The following is a 23,104-nucleotide window of genomic DNA, read 5'->3' as shown; positions in this document are numbered from 1 at the left end:
CCCTTTAAAGTCTGTTTAAGCTTTTGGATGGTAATGCACCCCCAAAATAAGGAGATCTTTGGTAAATGTGGCGGGAGAAACTCAATGTTCACTTGATGACTAATTCTGCTTCATTGCTTTACTAAGCAGATAATAATGCAGTGGCTGTAGCATTTTTATGTTTACTGCTCAGAAGCAGATATTTCCAGATCTTGCCTAGAAGTGAAAGAGTGGCAACGACCACATAAAAATGGGAACGTTTATAATATCAATACTTGCCTCAGAAGCTTGCTGTAACGATTCAATGAGTTAATTAATATAAAACACAAGAGCATTGGCTCCGTAGTTAATACTATAGAAGCTTAAGTTATTGTTTGTTATGCGTTATTGTGTGATTGTTATATGCAATTCTTCATGTCCAATGGAGGTATTTCTTCAGATTCTTATTGGCTATCCAAGGGGACATTATAACTTTTGTGGGGCCTTCCTCCCTTAAAAAATTAAAAATGATATTTTACAACTGTGTTGGTATAAATATGAATATATTAATATTAAATATTAAAAAATTTTTACCTAAAAGTTCATTTTTTCCTGTTACTTTAAAAATAAGTAAACCATTCTCATGGACCCTCAAAAAGTAATGTGGGCCATAGAAACTGTGCTTAATATGAAGTTCACTTGTGGATATCAGAAGCTTAGTGAACTTGGAGTATACGGGGGAGAATAGTTATTAGCTGTTAAGTTCCTGGATGATAATGAAGACTTTCATTTAACCATAATTAATCTGTGCTCGCTTCGGCAGCACATATACTAACCATAATTAATCTGTTTTGTTAAATTTGTGAGAATATTTCACAATGCATCAGTCACTATACAAATAACTTAATCAAAAAGACAATATAATCTTAGCATATGTTCACCACTCAGTGTTTTTTTTTCTGAGTCATATCCATGTTCATTATATATTTTAAAGATAAACAATATGCTTCAGATAATTTCAAAATGAAAACAACCTATACCAGTATTCTTAAATAGCAATCCAAATGCTCTTAGTTTATTCTCTAAGTCTTTCTGCCAATTCAGCATCAGAATGCAAATCCAGTACTCAAGGACATTATATGAATTTATGATTCCTTGTTGTGGAAACACCATTCAGTTATTTTACTTGTTGGTTGTGAGGAGTTCATTATGAGTTTTTATCACTTGCCTCTTATTTTCTGGACAAAATACAATGGAATTATAAAATTATAAATGTCCTACTAACATGAATTAGTCCATTCTAAGTTAATTCAATCTAGTGAAGTGAATCTTTTCCAAACTGTTCTAAAAGAAGTTTGTCACTTATCAAGTATATCTTTATCAGGGCCTGGGACCACTAATGTTTCCCTCAATGGGACCAACCCCTTTTACTGTGGATCTTCCTTAATGCCTACTTTGCTGCAACAGAGAACCAGTTCTGGATTTTCATTTGCAGAGCTTTGTGTATATCATACTTCTAGTATGTGCCAAAATAATTGTCTATTTCTACAATAAGGCAGGAAAGTCATCTACTGACTGTCAATACTTCAGCATTAATCTTCAAAAGGAAATCTTACTACTGGAACCTAAATGTTTCATCTCTTCTGTCAAAAACCCCTGGATGAGCTACCTCACAGGGAGACATGGTCATATCAGGCCTGGAATTGCCTATGGAAACTACTAAGAAATCTCTGGAAAGACATCTAATATAAGGACTTTGCCCGCTTTTTTTCCTTTTCTTCTTCTTACTATATGGAATGCAGATGTGATATCTAGAGCTCAATTAACCACCTTGACCATAAGGTAGAAGCCATGTGTTGAACTTGGTAGAGAACCTGATAAAAGAAGCCTGTGTCTCTGATGAAGAAATGGTCAAAATAGCTCTGGAATACTGACTTCATTTATTTAAGAAATAAAGAAATGACTCCCTTGTTTAAGCTACTTTAATTTCAGGTTTTCTGTTACTCATAGCTAAATCTAAGTCTAAACTACATTAAGTGTGGTGTTTATTTTGTTTTTTTTTTGTTTTTTTTTCGGTATGCGGGCCTCTCACTGTTGTGGCCTCTCCCGTTGCAGAGCACAGGCTCTGGACGCGCAGGCTCAGCGGCCATGGCTCACGCGCCCAGCCGCTCCGCGGCATGTGGGATCTTCCCGGACCGGGGCATGAACCCTCGTCCCCTGTATCGGCAGGCGGACTCTCAACCGCTGCGCCACCAGGGAAGCCCAAGTGTGGTGTTTAAAAATGAGTGAATATTAATAAAATAACAAGATAGTGAAAACCTCAGATATCCAGGAGAATTTTCTCATGCAAGTTTCTCTCTTTCTCTCTCTCTCACACACATACACACACACACACACACACACACAGAAGGACAAAAGTGTAAAAGCTATGACAGTCTCCTTATCAAACTCTTAACTCACTGATTGTAACTCATTTATTTACTTTTGTTTATGAATGGCATTTGCCTATTTCTTTTACTGACAGTACAAAGTATTACTCAGAAAACAAGATGAAACAGAACCAAACAGTAATAACAAGTAAGGCTAAACGATATATGTTGCATTAACCGGCGAATCTGTCCTCAACCCTTTTACTTGGATCAAGAGCCAGTGGCCGTATCGGACATAGCTTAAGAGCTATACTTTCTAATAGTGGTGCTCAATGATTATTACTGGGCATGAGCAGAATAAAAATGGATCTTAATCCTCTGTGTGTTTTCTCCAAGATTAGGCTTTGAGAGAAACATTCCCTACTTTGCTCTGACATATATTGTTTTGAATTCATCAAAGCAGAAATGAAAAGAAATGCTTAAATCAACATCTTTCTCTCAGAAAACTTTTTTGTGCTGGTTCTCAACACTTATTTTTAGAGTTTATTAGCAGGAGCACCAGAAATGTATGGCTGGATAAGGAAGTACTCTCAATCATCCATCATCTGAATCACACTGAGTATTCAATTTAAAATCACGAACTCATCAATCACTAAATAGCTAGACTGAAAAGTATCAGTGGCCAGAAAGTTTTAGTCAGTGGACTGGTATAGCTCATATTTCCAGTTGTTCTCAATGTGAAAACTTATTTTTGTTTTCAACAACATCGTAGCACAGTGGCATGGTCGAGGTGCTCTAGTTAAATGAGTTTCCCGTTTTTGGTGACTGTTCTAATTTTACAATAAAATTACCTACGGAGATGACAGTCCTTGTAGAAGCCTGGGACACCTGTGTATAGAGACGTTTTTATGATGTGCTTGCCTTTCTAAGTTAATACCTCAATTATACGTCTTTAGTAATAAAAAAGTTTACTAGCCACACAGTTAAAATATAGTAACTAGAATTGCTCTACACGACAAGGTAGCTACTAGCCACGTGCGACTTATTAAATTTTAAATAATTAATGTTAAATAATATTAAAAATGCAATTCCTCAGTCACCCTAGCCACATTGCATGTGCTCAACAGACACAGTTGGCTAGCGGCTACTCTTTTGAATAAAAAAGACATAGAACATTTCCACCATCACAGAAAGTTCTACTACACTGCACTAGATTTTCGTGTATCAACACACTTTGAAAGAGTATTAATTTAAAAATGTTTACTCAACAGAACAAATTTAGAAAATACTAAAAGAAAAATGTCCAAAAGATTTCAGCTAGAGGCCAGGAGGCTTGAAACTCCATGGGAAATGATAGCTATTCATAAAATAGCCATGACTAGAAATGTTTAAAAAAATAGAATTTCTGGAAAATAAGATTAATGCAGAGAAGCTATTTAAAAATAATCTGATTTAAAAGAGGCATCATGGAAATATAAATGTCAAGTAAGAGCATTCAACTAATAAAAACAATGGAATCAGTCTCCTTATCATATCAAAGTTATAATTCTTTAAAAACCAATAGCTTAAAAAATTCTTAGAAAATAATTGCTAACTGGATGGAAGGTTTAGTGTTTGGGAATTCTAGTTGTTCTTTCTCGGCTCTTTGTAATGATGTCTCTTTTCCAGCTCTGGCTCTGGTTTCTTCTAACCTAGCCAGAAGATCCAAAGACTACTTCAAATGTTTGATTCTTCATTTCTCTAAGTATTGGAAAACTACTTCTCTCAGTAACTATGTATAGTACAGTATCGCATTTAAAGTATTCTTCCAAATTTATATGATGAGCACCACCCAGATAATTAGGATGACTACAAAGAATTCACTCTTAGACTACTTCACTATGGACTAAAAGGGGCTTTTTCAAAAAAATAATTAATATTCCCATATGATCACACAATAGGCACATATTCAGTTCTGCTTTTCTAAAAGTGAAGGATAATATGGAGCTAGTTATTAGGATGAAGTGTTTCTCAGGAGAATTATCTGAAATCAGGAATCCACTTTTAAGAGATTTAAACTGAAATAGAGATTTCCTTTCTCCATGGTCCTAGGAATTAAACTTGATGAGATACAGCAATTTGAAACTTCTTGAAAATTTTGTGGGACAAAAGTCACCACATTTGAAGTATGACCTCAAACACGTCAGTTGGAAGAAAACAGTTTGTTTTAAACACAGCTTTCAAGAATTGGAAGACATGTCAACTTCAGATGCAACACTTAACACTTCTTAATACTGTACATGAATGTAATCCTGACCTGCCAAAAGAAGACTGAATGACTATAGACAAATTCTCCAGCACTAGAAGAGTTATGCCAACCTTTCCAATGTGTGGAAAACATAATTAAGTCCTCAGTACTGCACATGAAAAAGAAGTCCAATTGTTTTAGGTTATACTTGAGTATTCAGTGTTTACCTCAAAAATTTCCATGAACTCTCACTGTAGGGAGTCCAGCCCAATTGTTGTGAATCCTTCTTTGGAGTACAGTTTATAGCCACTCTAAAGCATTGAGAGTATCCCAGCCCAAAAGTCAAGACTGTATAAAGGTGCTGGCTAGCAGGGATTTTGGAGTCAGGATGCCTGCACTTGAATCCTAACTTTCCCACATTTGGACTCTTGAGTTTGTACTAACTCATCTGCAAAACACTGATAGAAATTGCAAATTTCTATAAAGTTATGGTATGACAAAAACTAGAGGATCCATGTAAAATCATTAGCACAATTACTAATACATAGTAAATACTGAACACATAATATCTAATATTTGTATTATTGCTAAAATATCCTACTTAGACCTTCGCTTTTGTTATTCCCTCCATCTGGAATGATCTTCCCATTCTCATCCTCATTTCTTTTAAGAGCCCATACTCATCCTTAAGTCGTTCATTCAAGACTCACTATCAGCAAGCCCTCTATGAGACTCCCAGCTAGATTACGTGTCCCTCTCCAGGCTCCTATAATTCCCTGGCATAACTTTATTACTGTACCCTTCACATTGTAATGTGTGTGTGTGTGTGTGTGTGTGTGTGTGTGTGTGTATTGAGAGAGAGAGAGACTACATTATGGCATATGCCTTCAAGGCAGAAACTATGCCTCATTCATCTTTGTATCCCTAACACTTAGCAAGGGCATGCCCAGAGTAGGCATGCAAATATTTGCTGAATAAATGAAAGAATAGAATCTTGATATTTTCTAACAGCTACTGAAACAGAACATTTTAATATTCTTGCAGCCAAAGCTGAACTACACTGATGTCTTATTGAGTTTGCTTCCTTGTTTTCAATATGTATTCTTAGTGCTACATATTGAAAATCATTATCTCCAAGCTGAGATAATTTCCCTTTATAAACAGTATACTGAATATTTTAATCAAAACCAACATAAACATCAGCAAAATAATGTATTCAATGCCCAGAGTGTTATATCAAATTAAGTTAGATACAGTTCCTGACCTCTAAAAGTTTTTAGTACAAGAGAGAAAGTACAAGATAAATAAACATAGATGCCTCTCAAATATATTTTGTATGTATGTATGTGTACATATCTATGTACATAGCTACAATATACATAACAGAAATGCAGAGACGTTAAATGCACAATAACAGGCCATAGTGTTTACCTAACAAGCATATTTTCCTTGGAAAGCTTCACCATATCAATGATTTTTATAAATTTTTCATCATAGGAATGGCTTTCAGTCAAGTCCTAATTAATTTTTAGTAAACTATGAAATAATTCTAAGATGCTCATTATAACCTAAATGTATGTTGTCTCTAAATTTTAAGTTACATGAAAATACCTTTATAAATATATACTTTGTAATCATATCTTTTTATTTTTTAAGGCACTAATAATCTAGTGATTTTATAAATGAGAGATAACGTAATAAGTTACTTCCAGGAAGAAAAAAAGAGATTAAGATTGTTGAAAATATTGTTTGTCCATTTATCAAGTGTAAGCTGGCATCATTTTCTGACTTAATATATGTTCATTACCACTGACATACTAATAAGCAAGTCAGATGAGAGTCTACAACTAACTTCTTGTAGCCAATATAAAGTCTATTTCTAAAGTAGTGACACAATCAATCCTCTCTGCTGTACTGAATGTGTATTTTATCCAGTCATGTATCATTTCAAAGATGCTTGGATAACTTCAAACAGAAGATGTTAGAAAACATCCTAGAGGTTTTTTCCGTCTGCAATAAGATAAAATAAACAAGGCTCCACAACCTGCCTGCCTTTTCACTAAACTATTTTAGAATGACTGTGTTAAGGATTATGTTTTGTTTTGAGTGACTTCAATTAGGAATGGTGCAAATCACAAACAACACATGCTAGAACAGTCTATTATAATAGTCTTTCTAAATACACTTCAAGGGCAGGAAATCTAGTTTTGTCATTGCTGGTCTTGACACACTTTGAACCAAGCCTTTTCTACAGCATTTCTGCCTCTAGAAAAGCAGTTTACAGTCCTACTACTAGTTACTTGACAAATATAAATAATTTCTAGACTTACATGTTTCTGAGGATAGTGTACATGTTTTGGAGACAGAACTAATCAATTCTTTCTAAGTCACATTTTGTTTGCCTATGAAACAAAAGTAAAGCCTATATTGCAGAATCACATGTTATAAGAAACAATGTATGTAAAGCAGAGCTTAGTGTAGTACCTGACCCAGGGTAATTACTTATTAAATGAGAGCTTCTGTTATAATGATGATGATCCATTTTTTAATGTCATGGAATTAATCTGATCAAATAAGGAGGAACAGGAAAGCTGCATGTCTGACCCTTTTCCTCTCTCCATCCCAGTTGTCTTAATAGGCTCATTATTAATGATCTTCCCAGGGAGTGATGGGAAAAATCATCAGAAACCTGAATGAACCTCAGCCTCTGGTCAAACAGAACCAGACTAGCCTGTGGGTGCTAGAACAATTCAGTTAGAATTTTTAATATACTCTCTCCTTCTCTTCTCCCTTCCCTACTAGATTTGAAATGTCGGTTTGCACTGGGTAGATGCTTTCAGGTACAATGATATGGATAAACACTTCCATTGATGAGAAGGACTCCTATATAGCTTTTCCAGAAGAACATTGTCTATTGTGTGTTCTGTTTCATTTTTATAATACAATTAAACAGATGCATGGAGAAATCTGAGCCATGTAGCTAGGTAACATTCAAACAATGCATTTTTATTAGCTCACAGAATGAAATATCGCAAGGATTTTAAAAATCTGATAGAATTTACGCTCAAGTAGTAAACAGTATGAGGAAAGAGAAGAAAGAAAGGTTTTATAGCACTTCCAGTAAAAATAAAAGACCTGTTATTTTACCGCAAGATCGATAGAAGTCATTGCATCTAGGCCCTATTCAGAGATACACAGTGTTAGTGTCACTGTAGGTCATGACCTCAATGTACTTTCTTCCAGTCAGAGGGGAGTCCAGAAATCACACTACACGACAAAGTTTGAATGACTTAAGAAAGTCACCCCAGCAGAGAAAAGCCTAAGGAGGGACATGATATCTCTCTTCAAGTACAGCCCTGGAAAAGATGTGAAAAAGAAAACATATTCTGTTCAGTCTCTAAAACCTAATCTGGATAAATGGGTGATAGAGAAGGGTGTTCCATGTCAGTGCAATTTTTTAAAACTTGATAAAAACGTGAGTTGTGCTGCCTTAAACTTCCAATTACACAGAATATTCAGAAAAGTTCATAGAAGGCCATATAAATATAGAGAATATATTAGAAAGAGGGGCTTTCAACTGGTAGAAGTTTGAGCCAGGTGATCTACAAGAAGGTTTTAGTTTCAAGATTCTATGATTCTAAGAATATAAAGAACTACTGTTTGAAAAATCTCACTTAAGTGTTTATATCTATGAACATGTTACTGAATTTATGTAAGTCTCATGGAATATGATGCCTTAAACAAATAACATGAAATCAAATGGGATTTGGATACTGCTGCAAATAAGTAAAAGTTAATTAGAACAAAGGGAGCAAAAGCACTAAGAAAATTGAGAGGTAATATATAAATTAATTGCTTTCTTATTATAGAAATGGGTCTTTCAAAATATAGAACACTTAGAGTAAAGACATTTAATATATTTCAGTGTACTTATCTCTGAATCAACATATTTATATTACAGAGTAAATATTATAATATTTTCAATGGTAATACTAAACTATTTATAAATTGATGTTTTGAATCATTTAAAACTACAATGGATATAGGCAATCTTAAACCATTTGGAAAAAAGCAAATACCAATTATATTTTACCAACGAAAAAATTAAGAGAAAACCAACAGCTATAGAAACCAACTCAAAAGTTAGCTCACATGCATCCTAGCCATTCTTTCCTATTTACTAGGACAGGCCTCAAAGGAGGAAAGGAGGCGCTGATAGGAGAATAACCCTGTTCAAATATCCTTGTAATTTCATAGGCTCCACAGTCTCTAACTTGACTACAAGAATTGATGGTTGACTCTTGTTCTTTCCAACCCAGGCAAACAATCACTCATTTCAGAGCATTAAAAAGTTCTTCACACATCTTATACAGTGCAAACACAAATATATCTTTAAACTGCATCCAGGCTCTGTGGAGTCAGCCAGTGAGAAGAGCCAGGATTTAAAATTCCAGTTCTGCATAGAAATTATTCTCTCATACTTATATCTTTTCTTCACAGTGCCAAGCATATATTGTCTGGCACATAGGGATAGTCAATAAATTGAGTTAAATGAAATCTGGATTCTATGTTTATTTGCTAGGTTTTGCATATGACTGTGCATTTATTGTTCTGTTTTTCTGGGCATCATATTGTTTTCTGTTAAACAGTAATGTTCCAGCATGTTCAACTGAATGCAACACCTGATGTACATCAATTTCATAGATTATTAATAAATACCAGTTCTAAGGTGATGGTGAGAGACAGTTACAGAGAACAATATTATAGAGAGGTAAAGTCATACGTCACGTATCACAGATTATTTAGGGTGCTCAAGTGTTAAGACCATAAAACAAGATTCAAATGTCATCTAATTCAATCTCTATTCCATCCTCCTGCTAGAATTGTTTCTCTAATTTCACAAATATGAATTGAATTTTTTTGTATTCAGAAAGACAATTTTAATTTACTTTCATTTATTCCAGGGATATTTACTGATCACTTATGAGGGTCAAAACACATGAGAAAAGTAAAAAATACAAATATGAGAACAAATATAACTTATAAGTGAAGGTATTATTATTTGTGTTACAATAATTACTTTCAAATTAATTCAGAGCAGAATTTATTAAGATTTAAAATGTGACAAGGAATTCCAGATTTTTGTTCAGTCAACATTCGACAGATATTTGAGTGCCAAAGGAATCTATGAACCGTGCCCAGAATACACCCTGCATTTTTCTGCCACTGAGACTGCTTATGCCAGGTAAGGAAACCCTCCTCTATGCCCCACCATGGTTGACATCACTAATTGGCCGTACCATCCATTACTGGTGACCCTAGACATGCCTGAAAATTCTTCTCATCAGTCACACAGGAAACATCTAAATTCTAATGGAGTTAGCATACAAGAAAAAAATATATACATATACACTTCCATAGCTCTTAGTATATGGGATAGTGAGTAATGTGCTAGCTAGACAATAGTCTATGTCTAATGGTTTTGCATTAGATTTGGAAATATTCTCTAAATGGCCATTTCTTATGCTGATTGTCTATAAAAGCCAAGACCATAATATTTCCTGATGGCATAAATCTGGAAATTTTTGTTGAAGCTCAGAAGAATGGCCCAGGATAGATATGTATAGCTATGAGCCAACAGCACAGAGATGAGAGAAATAATACAGAAATGTAGAGGATTTCTTTAGAAGGTTAAGGAACATGAATAAGGATTTGGAGAACAGTTTTACAGAGGAATAAAATCAGCATGTCAAAACTCTAGACATTTATTTCATGTGTAATTTTTTAATGTACGTTGAGCTGAAGACTTTGTATCTGTGGGAATTTTATTTCTGTATGCAGATATTTGTGTGTCAGAGAATGTGTGTAGCTGAGAGAGAAGGAGCTACAAAGTATTATGAGTGATATAAGTACCTAAAGTGGGTTGGACACTTAACTCTACAGTAAAAAGGAAAAAAAAAAAATCTTTATGCAGCATCCATGATCCACAAAGCAATGTTCTAGGCATTGTTATAAAACCTGTAGGGGAGATTTCAACTGAAGTCTGAGGTTCTTTGAAGAGGGAACTTTTGTCAGCAGGCATATTGAGGCACCTTAAACACAACAAGGCTACAGGGAGAGCATTTTAGATCCGTGGATTGTTTTTCTTAATTGGTTCCTAGGGATACTGCAAATAAACAGAAATATAATATGAGCTTAGAAGCAAATTATTAAAAATAAATTGCAGAGCTTCCCTGGTGGTGCAGTGGTTGAGACTCCGCCTGCTGATGCAGGGGACATGGGTTCATGCCCCGGTCCGGGAAGATCCCACATACCGCGGAGCGGCTGGGCCCATGAGCCATGGCCGCTGAGCCTGCGCTCCGCAACGGGAGAGGCCACAGCAGTGAGAGGCCCGTGTACCACAAAAAAAATTAATAAAATAAATAAATAAATAAATTGCATGTGTAGCTCTTCAATAAGATTCTTCTAAATCAACTAAAATAAAAGTGAACAAAAATTATAGACCCAATTAAAATATATTCTGGATTAAAAGTTTTAAATCCATTTTTTAAAATATTTCAGATTTCAGTAGCAGGTCAGAACTTGGAAGCACGGTGCGAGTGGTATTTGGCTGATGTTTCTGTCTGGCTCCAATCTTTGGTAGAAGTCTAAGATTCCTTTACTGGGATACCTGATCAGGATCGTGAATTTTTGTTGATTATTCTCTGATATTCTCCTAGAAGAACTTCATATCCAAATTCAGACTTGTTTCTCAAACATGTTCTATTGTTTTCGGTTCCAGCTTCCTATTTTAACTAAAAGAATTTGCTTGATTTTTTTAAATAACAGTTCTAGCTGTTTGAACTAAAACATGTTTCTAAAGGAGAGGCCGTATTTTGGAGTCCTTGCTCCCATTTTATTGAATAATTATTTAACTTATTTTCATTGATCATTCTTGACAATGGGAATGAAAATGTGGCAAAGCAAGGACAGCCCATGCATGGTATGAAAAAATATCACTGTTATGTCTATGGAGGTGGTGCCTGCCAGAAGGTATGGACCCAGTAAATCTAGACTCTTCCTTGCCCTATTATAAGTCAGATTATCTCCTTACAAACACACACATTCATTCATTCATTCATTCATATTCTCCCTCCCTCTCCTTCCCTCCTTCCCTTTTTCTCTCTCCCCAAATATATTTTGTTCAGCAAAAGTGGCATTACAGAGGGTTGATAAGACTGTCTTTCCTATTTATCTGACTGGGAATAAACCTGCATCATCTAACTAATCTCACTTCAAACCAAGATTTCGAAATGTCATGGCAGGTCTCTTGATCTTGACACTAAGAGACATTTAAGTTTCCATGAGATTACATTTATCAGGACTTTTATGATTGAATCATAACTTTTGACCAAAAGTTTCCTCCTTTTACCAAAGTTAATAACCAGAAATCCTGTAGCCACAGCTAATCAGACAGCATCCTCCAAGGCAGGAAGTGAATTTCAATTCCTGGCCATAGGAATCTTCAATCAACCCTTCCCAAGACCCTTCTCTTTGCACCTAGACCTCACGGGAAAAGGTTCATTACATACTTCCCTATATTTACCAGGAAAGACGATGAAGTCATTTTGGACAGGCTAGCAGCCATGAAAAGCCAATTAAAAAGCTCAACATCAAATCAGCCATTCTGTGGATTTTTACACAAAACTTCCCTTATGCTCAATTATAATCTAAGAATGCACTAGTAATTTGTTTTCTATCTTTAGGTCCTCCACAGTTGAAATCCCTGACATGTGATTAAAAATTATCCTCTTTGAAAAGTAAACCCTTTTGAATCAATTTTCTGCTTATATAGAAAAAAAAGAGGAAAAAGAGAAAAAAATATACTCTAAGAAAATTCTGGTCTCATGAGATTTAGATTGACTTTACACTGGGTGCTGTCTTGGCTTCTCATAAGCTCTTCCCTAACTCACAGACCCCAATCTAAGACTCCATATTCCTTATGTTCTTTATGATCAGTTGGCCAGTTAGCTCTGCCCCCACTGAGGAAAGCTCAGCCCACCCATGCCTGACAGTTTAGGAAATCAGTAAGTTTAAAAGCTCACAATCCCAAACTCCCGAAAGGAAGCAGCTGTATCATCTTTATTCTAGTTGCTCTGCAGAAGAGTAGTACTAATGTCCATTATCCACAACACCTTGTTCCTTGGCACAAGATAAGATAGGGCTTTTGCAAAAAAGAATCCGTTTATCACCTACACTGAAGATTATTTAATTTCTATCTATCTTCCTACATATATATTCATTAGGTAATATTTAAAACTAGCACTTTTGTTACTTCGTCTAGATCGCTGTTTTGGTTTTGGTTTTTTTTCATCTCCAGCTCTAGTTTTTATTGTCCCCTCACAGGTCTCTCTTAATGCAAATTCCACAGCCCAAATCCCAGCCAGAAGGAATGACAAATAATTAAGGACAAAAGATGAAAATAATAATTCACATGAAACTGTATGATGAACTTTGCATACTTACGAATATATGCCAACTATTTGTTAGCAAGGAAATGGAATAAAGCTCTTCAGACCAATGAAAAGTTAGTTTTCTCTTAAGAAAGAAAGGTGGAATATGTATATAATGCCTAAGGGATGTCGAGTACTTGCCATAGGAGGCCAGTACAATAAACAAACAAGTACCAAAGTGTCATTTTTCAGTGTTCCCTTATTTACAGACAAGTTACAAAATTATATAGAAATTAAACCCACTTGCATATTAGAAATGCACTTCAATTCACCCATGGATCCAAGAGTCATTGTTTTAAACAGTGTATTTTAACCTCCTTTCAAAATATTACCAGCTCAAGGTCAAAAATATTCCTAGATTAGAATATTAGAGCTATCCTCAACATACAATCTTCCAGATCACTGGAAATTTTAAGAATCACTGGTTCTTAAAATTTTATGAGAGAAGTGAAGATGCAGTTGTCATGGTTCCCACCTCCAGACATTATTTCAATTGTTTTAGGTGACTGCTAAGGATCTACATTTTTGTAAGTGTCCCAGGTCTTCCATCCACATTAAGAAACATCACCCAGAATTTTCTAAACTCTTCAAATGAATCTTGTAATACAGAAACTATATCCCATCCCTACCATGCTCACAACTCTCTAGTGTCTCCCTATTATGTCTCAAATGAAACCAAAGATCTTTACTATGGTCCACAATGTCCTACATTATCTCATTCCAACAACCTTTCAGACAGTATTTGCTACTAAGCCCCTCCCCTGCTTTACTTCAATTACAGTAGCCTTAGGGAGAATATACCTTGCAGTCTTGGTACTTCTTTTCTCTCTTCTTCTAAACTCTTCATCCAGATATTCACAGGACTCCCTTCATCCCTTCAGAAAGCCATCAGCTCAGATATTCCCTTAGGAAAGGCTTTGTCTGTCCTCTATACAAAATAACACACTTCTTACCCTGACTTATCTTATTAATAGCACCCATCACTGCCTGGAATTATATATCTGTGTTCACTTTCTGCCTCTCCTACTAGAATACACAGTTCTTAAGGTCTGGAAGTTGGCAGTTATGCTTACTGCCGTGGTCAATGACGGGTAGTAAGTGATCAACAAAAGTCTGTTAAATGGAATTGAATGCTATGAGTCACATTTTGATTTCCTGAGAGCATAAGTTACTGGTAAGACTTTGGGTTTCCCAAAGCACTATTACTGGTATTCTTAAAAGTGAGGAAAGTGAGGAAGATGGAAGAATCAGGCCCACATAAGAGCAAAAAAGACGAGACCTTTTACTTTTAGAACAAAACCTTCGCATTCTATTTGACATTATTTCAACTGTCTTCCTACTCTTTTACGTTATTTTTTTCTCATTATTAACTTCTGATAACTCACTTATTCTCCGCACACTTTTTAGGATTATGATCTTCTTTACATAACAGACTTGTCAAAACTTCCAATGCAAAATGGATTGCACCATGCCAGGATATGTATCTACATGTATATTTACATTTTGTAAAACTGCCTTTTAATCGTTTAGAATGAAAACTTCTTCCTGAACAGAGAATACATTTATCTCATGTGTCATTTACAGACAATAGTTCTCTATTTTTAAACAATTCCATTCTATGCAGAAATGAGTGCACCTGAATAAAGGAAAAAAGTGCCAATTTGTGTTTACTGGGTAAGAAAGAGAACACCTTTCTAGTGACTGTCACCCAGGTATCTTTTTGACCCATGTGTCACTTGGGCTACTCATATTTAGATAGGGGACTGAACTTGAAAGAGAAGGCAGTACATTTCTATGCAGATTCACTTACATTATAACATATCTCCATATGCTTCCTAAAGGCACCTGCAATTTACCCAGCCTTCACCAGAAAGCAAACTGATTAAGGAAATAGCCAGCGACAGCCATTAATTCTAACCTTTGCAGAGAAGAATGAGTTACAGCTCTCCCTAGTTAAAAGAGAAAAATAAAAGGATGGATTGTAGTATATTCAAAGACAAAGTGTTCAAATAAAAAAAAAACTTGAAATTTGTTAACATTGAACAAAGCATGTGATTAGATTAGTCGATTCTTGCTAATGTTGAGATGGCACTGGTCCATGGCTAAGGAGCTCTCCATGGTGTGCATGTATCATCTCACAGCATGACCAGCAACACAGTAACCAGGTAATAAGTCTCCAAAAGGTATAGACCCAAAACTCAAAAGCCTTTCAATGTAGTTAGGCAGGCAAGAAGTAAAACCATAAATTATATAAAAAATAGCACTTACTAATGTCAAGTGTAATTCCAACTATAGAAGATGTAGGCTTGGGAGGTTGAGAAGGCTTCATGGAGAAGGTCAGTGTAAAGGCTGGCTCTCAAGGGAGAAAACTAAAGGGCAAAAAAATCCAGTGGAATCTACTAATGCAAGGAGATATGCAAATGTACACAGAAATGTAGAGACGGTGTTTCACTCTGGGTTTCTTTTCAATACCAGATCATATCCCACACCGTCAAATCTAGCTGCTGAAGTTAGCGGGAGAACAATGCCTATTTCTATATATATACTCATGCTCAGAAAACAATATAAGACACATGGAGAGTAGGGAAAAAAAGAGTGAAATCATTCTTACAGCTCTGCAGGAAGAATCATACCTCCTTTTCAGGGAAAGTTCTTTTCACCTTTCCCCTTCTTTCAATGAAAGAGAAGTTAAATTGTACAGTTTTTAACAATCTACAGGCCAACTCCTTTATAGATAATTCAGACAAAGTAACTGATTTATTTTCTTCTCCATCAGGCCAGGTAAAATTTCACCATTAAGTAGTTTTCCCCCAAATGGCCTAAGAGTTCACCAGATGAGAAACACAGGGTTGCATTATATCAACTGGGCACCTCACGATAAACTCCAGTACTGTAGGAATAAATGCAGAGCTAGCAGTGATACTGAGGGATGTGGAAAAAGTAAGTCACAGAGAGTATAACTAAGAGAGAAATGCATTAAAATAATAGAATAAAGAACATATTTATTCCTTTCTTATCCCTGAGCGTCTGCAGTAACCCCCAGCTAATTAGTACTGCACATTTCTAGATAATGTTTTAAGGTCTTCAGGGGAAAAAAAAGAATAAAAAATTGAAATCTCAAAAACTACTACTGGGGCTTCCCTGGTGGCGCAGTGGTTGAGAGTCTGCCTGCTAATGCAGGGGACACGGGTTCAAGCCCTGGTCTGGGAAGATCCCACATGCCGCGGAGAAACTAGGCCCGTGAGCCACAACTACTGAGCCTGCGCGTCTGGAACTTGTGCTCCGCAACAAGAGAGGCCACGATAGTGAGAGGCCCGCGCACCGCAATGAAGAGTGGCCCCCGCTTGCCACAACTAGAGAAAGCCCTCGCACAGAAACGAAGACCCAACACAGCAAAAATAAATTAATTAATTAATAAACTCCTACCCCCAATATCTAAAAAAAAAAAAAAAAAACTACTACTGATATTTAATTGTGTAACTATGGGCAGGCCAAAAACAATCGTGTATGTGTAAAATGATGGATTTTAAATAGACAACAGCTAAGTTTCCTTCCACCAGGAATTCAGAAATTAGGGAATAAGAAATCTGAACTTCATTAACTCATTTTCAAAGATGAGTATAATTGGGAGGAAAGTTTAGACAAATACAAAATACATGACATCAGAATTAAATGAAGTAATTATACAAATAAAATATATATAAGACCAAGTCTATCTGTACTCTAAAGGGAAATCCTGAAAAGAAAAACAAAAATCATAACAGACCCACTGAAAATTAGAAACCGGTCCCTTTTCTAGGATGCCGTGCCAAGAGAACACATCTCACCTCTTCCTGACATACCTCTGTCTTGCAACCAACCAAAGGCTTATAGAAAGCTGGGAGAACACACTTTCAAAAAATACATATGTCACGTCAAATATTACCTCTAATTCAAATGGTGACTAAAACAAGATGAAGACACTTAAGATTTGGTTCCCTGTAATGCTAAAGGAGGAATACATATCACATTTTCTGCATCTCTTTAAAAGTTCATTTTCAGCTCTCATCAATTAACATGCTCTATAAAGAACTTTGTAAAAAATGTGGTATATAGTATGCCAAAATAAAAATGGATGGTACTCATAGTATGATTCTTCACCCAAAAGATAAATTTTAGTCCCCCTGCCGCCCCCCAGCCCGGCACCTTGTGAAGATGTATTTGATTAACACGTTAGCAATATTCATGCATAGATGCTGGCACAGGAGAAACTATAATTCCACCCATTTTCAGTATTGCTGGGTAAACCAGAAGCCTCTACATAAATGATTCCATAAGATACACTCCCAACATTCCCTAAAGCTATGTAGTCAGAATAGTGATGAATAGAAGGAAGATATTTCAAAGTTTCTTCTTCTTTTTAATAATATATACTTTATAACATGCACTATATAAAGTATATAACATATACAACACAGTTAATATATGTATATGTTGTATGGGATATATAGCATACTTGTATGTTCTATGAAATAGAACATATATGACATACATATGACATATTTTATATAAATATATAATCCCCCTACAATTGTGCCATTCTAAAAAGAGGAATTTTCCTCATACATTGTTAGGAAAATTGCAATAAAAGTATTTTGCTTTTTTGTTTCTTAAAATAGCAATTTACCAACTATATTAAAATTAAAATATTATAGATTTAGTTTTGATAGTCTTATAAATAGACAACTACACTAAGTTTTCTAGGAGCATAGTTGTAATTCTACCATATTTGTTTCTGATGAATGTACACTATAAATGAAATTTTTGTTTTCCCAGGTTTGCAGGGAAACCAAGAATGCAGGTGTTGCCTAAAATAATAGCTCCCCAAATATTTAATGTGCCACCTGGTACCTCTTCTAATTCACAAGTCATGAGCCTAAGGTTCAATGGTAAACTGAACCTAAATATATGTTTGTAAAATCATTTTTGATTACGGGTGAACATTTGGAAATTTCCTAAATTTGACACCATTTAAGTACTACCACCTACATGAAAAATAACAACAGGATGTTACTGCCCAGAGGTCATTAAGACAAAAGAGGAGTTCCAGGCTCTTATTCTTCCAAGGCAGTTTAGGGTAGTAACTAGAGGTTACATTGCAGAAAAGAGGGAGGCCAGGAGTAAAAGGGTCATCAGGGCCCAGTGCAGGTCAACAAGTATGCTCAGAAAGAAAGGATTGAATGGAGGAAGAAATATACAGGGCCACTCAATTTAAACATTGTTTTAAAAAAACCTTTCTGACATTCTTTCATTGATTTTTTAAATTGTGCTCTTGATGTTTCATACTTTAATTAATAGGAAATGGGTAGGCTTCAAATTATATTTTAAAGCATTCACTTTACTAGCAAATTAAATAATTACTTATGTAACGAGCATGGTTAAAATATGGAATAATGATATATTTGCTATTTCAAGGAACACAAAAATGATTAGATGAATACACAATAGACCCACTCATTTCTTCAGACCGAAAAACCAACTGAATATTGTCTAAAATGACCTGAGAGGTAGCAGATAATTCTGCCAGTCCTGAATTACAAAGTTCTTGGCTCTTTCTTTTCATGTAGATAATGTTTGTATGAGCTGGAACTTTCAAAAACCACTGTCTAGGATTGCATTTTCACGTCTATTATCATTAATTGATGAATATTAGCTGCATTAAAAATAACAGCCACATAAAAAGAGTTCATTGACTGTAATGGGAAATTCCTGGTCATCTCTCAGACACAGATTGATTTTAGCTTCAACTACTGAGTATTTTCCAAAAAGTTTGTATCTTACACTTCATCGTATAAGACTACAGTGTAAAAAATAAATTCAAGCAATGGCTTTTGTTAATACTTTCTATTCTTAAATGAAGCTGTTGAGTCACAATGCAACCAAAGTTAAGACACCAAAAAGGCAGGATTTTTTTTTTAGATCTATTTTTTCAGAAAAGTATAATACATTTAAAATATATTTTGATGAGAAACAGAAGACATTTTTTGAGAAAACTTTGCTGTATTATAAAGCATATGCTTTGTTAAATGTTCGTATATATTCTCCAATAAATGGGTTGTATCTTGATTGCAACAACATTTCTACATCTTTAAAGCATGACTGCTATATTACACCAGGAGCATTAATTACCTTAATTTCCTTAAAATTAAAATTTTCATCTATAGTGGAACTTAAGTCTTAGAAGTAACTCCCATTTTGCTTCCAAGTTCTGAGAAAGTGTGTGTATTTAATTTTTCTTACATACTAACATTCAGAACACGTGAACTAAAACCATTTCATAGATTTTACTCAGGTATTGTGATTTAGTTTCTTAATTCATTTCAAAAAGTAGATGCTTCTAAGCATTTTATTTATATAATAAAAATTGTCATCAGTGGTTAACAATTCCTCATCTTTTCCTGAAAACAAAAATAGGTTTCATAATAAAATAAAAATTTAAAAGTCATTTCAGAAAACAAGTTTTAAAATAATACTAACTTCTCAAGTCTAGAATAGACATTTCTAGCCTGATGAAATTAGCATCTCATCAACATTCATTATAATAATGCTTAAATTCAATCAGATAGAGGGCATATAGTGTTAAAATGACCTACTGATACTTCATGAAAAACACTGCCACAGACACCTAATTTTTTAAAATATATTTCCTTTTAATACTTCTTCTTTCATTTCCTCTTAACATAGAGTCCTCTTTTTATTCATAGGTACTTCTAATTTGAAGTCCTGATAGTGATTTATACTATCCAACTGTCCTTAATAAAGACTTCAAATGACATAAAGACAACAAGACACAAACCTCTTGGTTACAACTAAGCACCTGCACTGCTAAGGTACTCTGAATCTTCTTCAAAATGTGTCACAAGATTACCAACAGGATAAAAGGGAAATATAAGCAGTAGGTTATAGAATTTTCACTGATTCATTTTTGAAAATCCACCAGTAGGCCTTCAAAAATAAGTGAGACTAAATCAAAATCATAAGTCATTATATTTTACTTTAACATAATTTCTTGACTTAGCCCAAAATTCTTCACATATAAAATATTCCATTAGTTAGCCATAGGACAACATGAGAATTCTGTTCAACACAATATGTCTAATAAAATTAAGTTGACTTTAACCACATTGTCATTTAAAGAAGGCAATTAAATTAGGCTGAAACACAAAATTTAAAAAGCAGCCTTGGGAATAACTTTTTTTCTTACAGCCATTATCAAATCCTACTGAACAGATTAACCATGCAAGAAAAGCAGCATAAAGCTGAAGAAAGGGCACTAACATCACTACTTGGCTTATCTAAGAACTCATAAAAGTAAAAGGCTCTTACCATTTTATTTTACTATATACTCTAATATATAAATGCTGCTACTTTTCTGCAGTTTAACATTATTAATAATGTCATATCTTTCTTCAATCATCTAAAAATCTTAACTCTAGCTTAAATTTTATTTTAAAGAACAATATTAATTCAGAATATGTCCCTTTGGTCGCAAAACACGATTACCACCAAATAAAATAATGAAGAAAAGAATTCTAAAAGGAAATTGGGGCCCAAAATTCTCTAATGCAACCAGGCTTGGTGACCATCAATCTCATCAGATACTGCTCTGCCCTCTATGTGTATTTAATGAATATGGGCCCATTGCCTGATGGATCTGTAGTTTCTTAAAAAAACGTGTGGGTAAGAGTCATTTGCTTCTTTATTTGAGACTATGAGCGTAGAAACTTAAATATGTTGCAAATATCATTCCACTGCATTTTGTAGAGTTGAGCAGTTTCAGCCCTGATATTCTAAAACACTGCATAATTTATCAGCCATAATGAAAATGCATATATATGAATATGTGCATACATATTACAAAATCCTTTGATAATATCTATAATCTATGTCTTAAAATGCTGTAAAATGAGAATTATGGTTCTTAGAGGGAAAATGCATGCCAGAAGTATTCATATGAAAATAATACTTCAAATGTACATGGAAACTTTTCAGCTCAATACACTGAAGCACTTTCTAGGCATTTCAATATACAGTGTGTATTTTCATACCTTTACTTGGACACAAATTTTGTATTTTTCACTGTCATTATATTTTTATGTCTTCATACATATAATATTGATGATCTTTATATTCGGGAATTCCTAAATTTCTTTCTGTATTTATCACTTTCAGGCATCAATACTCAACACTGGCCAGCAACTCCCTAAATACTTCAATCACTATATCATACTCATTTCATAGATCAAAAGAGTTCTTCAAAACCATTTAGATAATATTTTCCTGAACCCATTTAAGAAAGCGAAAGATTATTTGCTCTGAATAAGTATATAACTTTAATGGGTGCACAACCACCACATATATATTCCACCTCCATCCCATTTCCCTTGATGGCACTTACCCTAGTGTTGTCATGGTGACGATGGTGTACCAGAAGGCAGCAGGGATGCTGGTGAACTTGCTAGCGGAAGACCCCTTCTCTGCGTAGAACATAACCGTAGCGAAGATGATGATAGCCATGGTGAGCGAGAAGAGCAAGAAGCCCAATTCAGAGGCACAACTCTTCAGTGTGTACCCCAGGATGCGCAGGCCTTGAGAGTGGCGGGAAAACTTAAAGATCCGGAAGACCCGGAAGACGCGGAGTGTGACAAAGGCTCCACTGACATCCTCATTGTCTGTCATCACCAGCCCAATGTAATAAGGCAGGATGGCCACCACATCGATGATACTCATGACGCTACGCACAAAACGGTAACGACTAGGAGCTGCTGCCAGGCGAAGCAAGTACTCAACGGTGAAGATCATGACACAGGCTGTATCCAAGCAAAAGAAGGCCACGGCATACCGCTCCCCACAGGGCAGTTCTTTAATGTGACCTGGGCTAGACCCACAGGGCACTGTTTCTACCACATTAGCGATGACTGAGACAGCAATGAAGAACCCGGTAACATAGTAGAACACCAGGGCCATTGTGCTGGTGTGAGGGTTCTCAAAAGCCCGCCAGACCCTCTGCCGAGCCGTCATGGTGGGCAGCGCGCTCTCTCCGGTGTTGTCGGTATCAACATCGTCCTGAAGACGCTCCGCGTTCTCTCGCCGGCGATCCTTGTACTCCTCATAACAGCAGTCGCCAATAATTTCTGGGATGAGGCCAAAGAAGGCTAATTCTTCATCATAAGCGGAGATGCACTCATGGCGAGGGTAGTGGAGTTTCCCAGTGCGGTAGAAATTCAGGATGTGGCGGAAGATGTCTGGGTCACGGTCAAAAAAATACTGCTGAGTCTCTGGATGGTAGAAAAAGTCCCTCTCCGAACTGCCCAGCAGAGTGTCTGGGTACCGTTCCAGGGTGTCCTGCCATGTCTGGAAACGAGTGCCACTCACATTCAGCACAATTAGAGCATCCTGAGTCCTTTTCCTCTCCTGCCTCGGGGGAGCTGGCATGGGCCCCGAGGCCACAGGCATCCACCCAATGGCCGCTGCCCTTGCAAAGGGCAGCCACGCTGCTACCCCCGCCGCCATGGTTCCTTCAAGTGCAGGCCAGAAGGGCAATCAAGTCTCTACAATGGGTCACTCAAAGTAGCCACAATCACCCACTTCCTCCCGTCAAACGAATACTACTGAGAAACGTGGTCCAGAGGTATCAGCCTTATTCCAAGGTAGGGCTCCTGGTGAAGTCACAGTTCTCAGAAGGGCAAGTTTCCCTCAAAGACAGGTATTTGGAGTAACGGGGATAAAAATACAATGTCCTCACAATCACACCCAACAAAAGCTAATCAAGCCTCTTCCTGCAGTCGGACCAGGCTAGCCCCGGCACAAATAAGTACACAGGTGACTTTAGATGCCGCAATTTCTTCAAACAGGTGTCTTTGATTTCTCCTTTAACACAGTCTGGAGTGTGTGTCGGGTAGGATAGAGGAGACGAAGGACACACACTCAGTGGTATTCTTTTGAAGAATTAGGGAACCCTTCCACCTTCCCTTTCAGCTCTTTCAAACCTTCCCTTTTCAAGTGGCCCTTCCCGCCAA

The 23,104-nt window shown here is 35.9% G+C and overlaps 1 protein-coding gene across 1 annotated transcript in view; it reads right to left on the bottom strand.

Annotated features, from left to right (window-relative positions):
* The window catches only part of KCND2 (potassium voltage-gated channel subfamily D member 2), a gene marked incomplete at both ends in the record, with an annotated part of 495,857 nt that extends 473,259 nt beyond the window's left edge, over positions 1-22,598 (bottom strand). The window contains one exon of the mRNA XM_079711018.1: positions 21,484-22,598. Within this exon, the coding sequence (XP_079567144.1) occupies positions 21,484-22,598 (1,115 nt within the window). The remainder of the gene's footprint in view (positions 1-21,483) is intronic.
* Between the last annotated feature and the right edge of the window lie 506 nt (positions 22,599-23,104).

Source organism: Hyperoodon ampullatus (genome assembly GCF_949752795.1).
Source record: "Hyperoodon ampullatus genome assembly, chromosome: 9".
In the NCBI taxonomy this organism is placed as follows: domain Eukaryota; kingdom Metazoa; phylum Chordata; class Mammalia; order Artiodactyla; family Ziphiidae; genus Hyperoodon; species Hyperoodon ampullatus.
Note: the sequence above shows the minus strand (reverse complement) of the source record. Positions and strands in the feature narration are given on the sequence as shown.